The sequence below is a fragment of the Scomber scombrus genome, chromosome 1 (assembly GCF_963691925.1).
Source record: "Scomber scombrus chromosome 1, fScoSco1.1, whole genome shotgun sequence".
Lineage (NCBI taxonomy): Eukaryota > Metazoa > Chordata > Actinopteri > Scombriformes > Scombridae > Scomber > Scomber scombrus.
This window is the reverse complement of record NC_084970.1, coordinates 37869167-37875926: the sequence shown is the minus strand read 5'-3', so window position 1 is coordinate 37875926 and position 6760 is coordinate 37869167. Positions and strand designations below refer to the sequence as shown.

The 6760-nt window shown below is 43.1% G+C and overlaps 1 protein-coding gene across 1 annotated transcript; it reads right to left on the bottom strand.

The window, feature by feature from the left end:
• Positions 1-3262: 3262 nt before the first annotated feature.
• On the bottom strand, positions 3263-4900 carry LOC133999335 (tripartite motif-containing protein 16-like). Its single transcript, XM_062438572.1, has one exon. The coding sequence runs from the start codon at positions 4898-4900 to the stop codon at positions 3263-3265; it is 1638 nt and encodes a 545-aa protein (XP_062294556.1).
• Between the last annotated feature and the right edge of the window lie 1860 nt (positions 4901-6760).

The window sequence follows — 6760 nt, the reverse complement described above, 5'->3', positions numbered from 1 at the left end:
TCGACCGTCTGCTGCCAAAAAAAACCCCCTCATCGATGATGTCATCAGGTCAACGGGCAAACGAACATGGACGCTGTGTGAAGGAGGAAGAAGCAGCGGTTTGAGTGTCAGCCTGCAGTGACACTTACCTGACCCTTAACCCCCCCCCCCCCCCCCTCGCTGACACACCTGGACAGCTGCCCAGACGCAACACCGCCATCACCGATAACACTGATAGCCTCTGAGGTTAACGGCAGTAAGACATCATGGAGGCCGAAGTTCACCGAGGTGCCACATCGCCGGGGCGTGAACTCTCACTGCTTCCTTATTTACTTCATTTCCTTTCCTTCCTTCTCTTGTTGTCTACTTACCTCCTCCTTTCCTTTCCTACTTCTCAAAACACGTCCTCATCACCTTTCTTACCTTCCCTTTCCTACCTTCTAATTATCTTTCTTACTTCTTCATTTCCTTCTCTTACCTTCCTCTTTTCCTTGTCTCTTATTTCCTTTCCCTGCTTAACTCCACCTTTCCTTCTTTACACCTCCTTCCCTTTCCTGGCTTTTCATCATTACCTGATTCCCTCTATTCCTTTCCTACTTCTTCCTTTCCTCTCTTTCCCCCTCATTTCCTTCTTTACTTCCTCCTTTTTACTCCCCATCTCCCCTTTTTTCCCCTACCTTCTTATTTCCTTGTTTCTCATTTCTTGCATTACACCTAATTTCCTTTCCTACTTCTGTCTTTCCTCTCCTTCCCCCTCACTTCCTTCTTTACTTCCTTGTTTTTACTCACTAGCTCCCATTTTTTGCTCCTTACCTTCTCATATCCTTTCTTTCCTCCACATTTCCTTCCCTGCCTTCTTCTTCTTTCTTCAACCATGACCCTCTGATTTCCTTCATTTCACCTCCTTCCCTTTCCTAGCTTTTCATAATTATCTTCTTTTTCCTTTATTCCTTTCCCACCTCCTCATTTCCTTCCTATTTCCTCCCATTTTTCCCTTCATCTTCTCCTCTCTCAGCAGGTTCATGTGACCTGACAAACATACAAACATACAAACATACGTGAGCATTAAGATAGAGGAGAGATGTGAGCATGTTAGAAAAGCTGAGTTATAAATCCCAAACTGGTCCTCATCCAGCTCCTGCTTCGGGGTGTTTCCTGTGAGAGTGTGTGCAAACCAGTACAGCAGGCTGTGGTTGGACTGGTGCTGAACACTTCCAGCCGGGTGGAGCTCACACAGAGGGAGAGAGAGAGAGAGAGAGAGAGACAGACAGAGAGAGAAAGAGAGAGAGCGCTGGGAGCCAACCTAAACAGCTGCAAACGTTCACCAGGGGGGAGTCTGAGCCAGTAACCGTGGCAACCGTGGCTCGCAGCAGCATCACTGAAGTGTCGTGAATTATTGAGCTTCTCGTTCAGGCCAAAACAACAAACAAACATGTCCAGTCTGTCATTTTTTTTGCACCTCGGAGGTCAGAGGTCAGGGAACAAATCCAGAACCACATTATCTGGTGCATCACTTTTTACTACTATTATACTTCATTGAACTACTAAACTTTATTATCTTTGTTTTTACTGTTATTACTGTGTCTGCTCTTCTTCTGGCCGTATATGACAGTAAACCTTGAACCTTGAACCTTGAAGGACTCAGCTTCACGTCATCATCATCATCATCATCATCATCATCATCATCATCATCATCATCATGTGCTGAAGGTGTTTTAATGAGCAGAAAGCTGAGGAAAAAATCAACAATACTGATCAATATTATGGATGTGTGTTGTAGATGTTTCACCTCTCAGTCAGTTAAAACTGCAGCAGAAGTGTCCACAACCAAGTCCAGTTCAACCCTCCATGGAGATCCATATTATCTGTGTGTGTGTGTGTGTGTGTGTGTGTGTGTGTGTGTGTGTGTGTGTGTGTGTGTGTGTGTGTGTGTGTGTTTGTCTTTCAGCCTGTTTCATCACTCAGCTTCTCTTCTTATGCAATCCTGCTGTAAGCGATCCAGACTCAGACTGTAGAGAGATGTCGCCCCCTGCTGGATCAAACACAAACGTTCATCTATAAAACTTTACAAAGTGTTTTAATATAAAATATAATCAGATATTATTTAATGTTGCTCTTTGGGTTAAACACATGACACATGTAATGATATACTTTTTAGGAGGAGGAGATATAGACTAATTTATTTATTCAGTTTTCTATCAATTTAAAATGACAATATACTGCAACAGTTTAAATCTGCTGTAAATATTGTTATTGATTTACTTTAACTAACTGCTAAATTAATTAACTGTTATTGTTTCTGTATCACCTAATCACATTAATTATGTTGTCATTACTACGTAGTTTATATTACATGCACAACATGCATCAAATGAAATAATGACAATAAGTAAAGTATAAAAACTTTATCTGGGTCAGTGATAAATACGTGTTGGTAAGATGAACAATTCAAAAATAAAGAAGAAAAAAGAAAAAGATTTTCAAAAACAAATACATTTTAAAAATAGATGAAACACTGACTGACTCATTAATAATCACTGAGTTAAAGTTTGAAGCAGATACACCAACAAGTACTGCAGTATTATGAGTGATGTAGTATGCAGTATTACAGTAAAAGTACTGCAGTATTATGAGTGATGTAGTATGCAGTATTATGAGTGATGTAGTATGCAGTATTACAGTAAAAGTACTGCAGTATTATAGTGATGTAGTATGCAGTATTACAGTAAAAGTACTGCAGTATTATGAGCGATGTAGTATGCAGTATTACAGTAAAAGTACTGCAGTATTATGAGCGATGTAGTATGCAGTATTACAGTAAAAGTACTGCAGTATTATAGCGATGTAGTATGCAGTATTACAGTAAAAGTATATAAATATTAACTCACAGCAACTATTTTATAATCAAATTGTAGTTTATAATTATTTTTCTACTATTTTCTACTACGTGGTGATTGACAGGTTGATTGGTTCACAGGTTCAGGAGGGCGCCTCATGCTCCTCCTGATGCCCATATAAGTAGAATCCCTGTTTTTATTTTCCCCAGAATGCACCTGAAATTTTCATGATGGCGCTGCTCAGATCCGATACTATTGGCCTCCGAGCAGCAGTCCACAAACCAATGGGTGACATCACGCATGTTACGTCCATTTCTTATATACAGTCTATGATAAAAACACACAGGAAAAAGTCACATTTAAAGAAACAGATGATATAAACGACACATACATACAGTTTAAAAAGTGTTGAATATCCCTATCAGCCGATGACTTCTGACTTCGGTCTATTTCAGTTTACACAACTCAGCTGTGGCTCCAACACAGAGTCCAGCATAGAGAGGCTGAGTGAATGTGGTCTGGACTCTGTGGAGGAGAGTCATGGTTCCAGAGACGCTGTAGAAGGACAGAATACCTGCGCTGTGATCCAGGTACACTCCGACTCTGGAGGAACCGGGACCTGAGACGGGAGTTTTAATGCTGTTGAAATAAACATTATAACTGTCAGTGTCACAAACTAAAGACCAAGATGTGTCATTGAGTCCAAATCCAGATTCACGTCCTGCTCTGCTGATGTTCTTGTATGTGACTGCTACATCAGCTCCTCCTCCTCCGCTCCAGTCCACCTCCCAGTAACAACGTCCAGTCAGACTCTCTCTACTCAGGACCTGACACCAAAAAGTGAATCTGTCTGTGTGACTAGAATAAGACTGTTGTTGTCTCATTCGCTCTGCTTTTCTGTTCCCCTCAGATAACAACAGATATGTGTGTGCTGTGTTTGGATCCAGAGTGATTTCACGTGAATATTGTAAGAACTCAGCTCTGGTCTTGGGCTCTGGTTCTTTCTCTGCCAGTGAGATGTTTGTCCATTCGTCCCTCAGGATGTCCTTAAGTTTATCTCTGAGCTCTGACACAGCTGCTGTCACATCCTCAAAGTATCTCAGAGGACAGATATTGATGCTGGATGAGTCTGTAGGTTCACTGAGTCGTGACACTGAGGGGTAGTTGTGTAGAAACTGGTTGTGATCCTCTGTGTGTGAGAGCTGCTTCAGTTCAGCGTCTTTCCTCTTCAGCTCAGTGATCTCCTGCTGCAGCTTCTCCTGAAGCTCTTTGACTCGACTCACTTCAGTTTCCTGCTGGGATCTGATCTGCTGCTTCACATCAGAGCTTCTTTTCTGGAGGAGACGGATCAGCTGAGTGAAGATCTTCTCACTGTCCTCCACTGCTTTATCAGCAGACAGACTGACGGCCTCCACCTCCTGTTGAAGCAGCTTCACATCTTTCTCTCTGTGCTGGATTCTCTGCTGGATGTTTAGTCGACTCACCTCGAGCTCTCTCTGCCTCTCAGTCCTTTCTGCTGCAGCTGGGACTGTGTCGTGGCCTTTAAATTCATCCACAGAGCAGAGAGAACAGATACTCTGCTGATCTGTACGGCAGAACATCTTCATCACCTCATCATGACGAGAGCAGATGTTCTCCTGGAGCTTCTCCGAGGGCTCCACCAGCTTGTGTTTCTTTAATTTGGTTGATTTTAAGTGAGGCTGGAGGTGATTCTCACAGTAAGAGGCAGGACAGGTCAAACAGGACTTGAAGGCTTTCAGCTTCCTCCCAGTGCAGACATCACAGGCCACATCTTCAGGTCCAGCATAGCAGTGATCAGCAGGAGCAGATTGGAGTCCAGTCTTCTTCAGCTGCTCCACTAAAGCTGCTAACATGGTGCTTTTCTTCAGGACAGGCCTCGGTGTGAAGGCCTGTCTGCACTGAGGGCAGCTGTAAGTCTTCCTCTGATCCTCTCCATCCCAGTGTGTTTTAATACAGCTCATACAGTAGCTGTGTCCACAGGGAATAGTCACCGGGTCTTTCGGTAGATCCAGACAGATGGAACAAGAGAAAGTTTCTCGGTCCAGCTGATCTTTCTGCGCCATTCCAGCTCTCAGAGGCAACGACCGTCTGAGCTTTGCTTCCTGATAAGTTTGAACTCTAATCTGAACACGTGATTCTGCAGAAAAACAGAAAAAGACAGTTCTGTGCTGCATCACACGTTTGTTACACCCATCTTTAATCTGGAGATCTGAAGGGAGGGAACAAGGAAATGTGATCCCAGAGTGGAGCTTGTTGTTTTTAAAGAACAAAGATAGTTATGAGGACAAAGATCCGCCTCAGAGAAGTCTCAGTTAAAAGCTGCTCAACATTTAAACAGTTTGAACACATTTGAAATAATTCAGATTCAGACGAGTTTAACCCTCCTGTCGTCCTTGAGTCAAGGAACGAGGGAAGGAAGGGAGGAAGGAAGGATGGAAAGGAGGAAAAAGGAAGGAAAGGAGGGAGGGAGAAAGGAAGTAAGGGAAGAAGGAAGGAAAGGACGGAGGAAGGAAAGAGGGAAGGAAGGAAGGAAAGGAGGGAGGAAGGAAGGGAGGAAAGAAAAGAAGGAAGGAAGGAAGGACAGAGGAAAGAAGGAATGAGGGAGGGAGGGAGAAAGGAAAAGAGGAAGGGAGGAAGGAAGGAAAGAAGGACAGAGGAAAGAAGGAAGGGAGGAAGGTACGGGGGAGGAAAGAGAGAAGGAGGGATGGAGGAAGAAAAGAAGGAAGGGAGGAAAGAACGAAAGAGAGAAGGAGGGAGGAAGGACAGTGGGAAGGAAGGAAGGAAGGGAGGAAAGAAGGAACAGTCAAAACAGACGAGGTCAATTTGACCCGGGAGGACGACACGAAGGTTAAACAAACATCATTAACATTAACTGCAAGCAGGTAAAACCAAAGTTAATCTCATCCAGACACTCTACTGATAAATGTTGACCGTTAACAGTCACATGATCCTCTGCAGTACTGGAAGAAGTACTCAGATACTTTACTGCAATAAGAGTACTTATACTGCAATGTACAAATCCAGCCTGTTCTGAGTGTCATCCACAGACCAATGGACAAACATCTCCATCTTCCTGGATCGAGTACGCACACAATTCACAGCACAGCTCAGTCACACGTTTGTCTCCTTTTCATTGTGTTTTGGGCTATTAGCCGCCTTTGTTTCCTGCCCAAGAAGGCGAGGTGGCGGTTCCCTCGGTCCAAGCTCATCTACGTCGATGCTGGAACGTCTGGAGGGAGGCTCGAGCAGCACAGACCGGCTCACCAATATGCACCAGGTCACATTTACCTTTGATGACTGATTCAAAGAAGCTCTCCCCCCATTATTTTAGCCCTTATGGTGCATATGTGGTGGATTTGATCATTAACCCTTCTGTATCCCGACACATGAGCATGCACAGTTCAATCAACAGTTTCAGAGATTGTATTTGGCAGCTGGTTCGTCTGCAGATCATCAGCAGAAATGACTGAGTGAGCTGTTTCCCTCATGTAGAGCTGACACAGGTGACACAGTGAGGAGATCCGGTGCTGAGAAGGTATGAAGCTGCCTTATTGTCCCCGTTTTTATGTTTTTAAATGTGTCTAATGTTGTAATTTTAGGTTTCACTGAATAAAAAGGAGAAAGGCGTTAGTTTAAATATCTGCATCAAAGTAAGAACGTTTTATATCAGTAGAATCAGTTTGAATCATGTTTACTGCAGTTTAAATAGTGTGAGAATATTTAGAGTTATTTTCTCCTTCTAATGGTTCTGACTCCAGTCACAGGAGTATTTCTTCAGTTTGTTTTTTTTTCTGTCCTGTAATGTTTTATAGATTTTAAACTGGTTTTAATTAAAGCTCATTATGAAACGACTCACACACTGATCATAAAGCTGCATCATTCGTTAGTGAGATGACTTCATCACCTAGTTATATCCACCAGGT

Bases quoted from the DNA above. Each gene is read 5' to 3' on its own strand.
- LOC133999335 (XM_062438572.1), bottom strand. From the start codon at position 4,900: ATGGCGCAGAAAGATCAGCTGGACCGAGAAACTTTCTCTTGTTCCATC.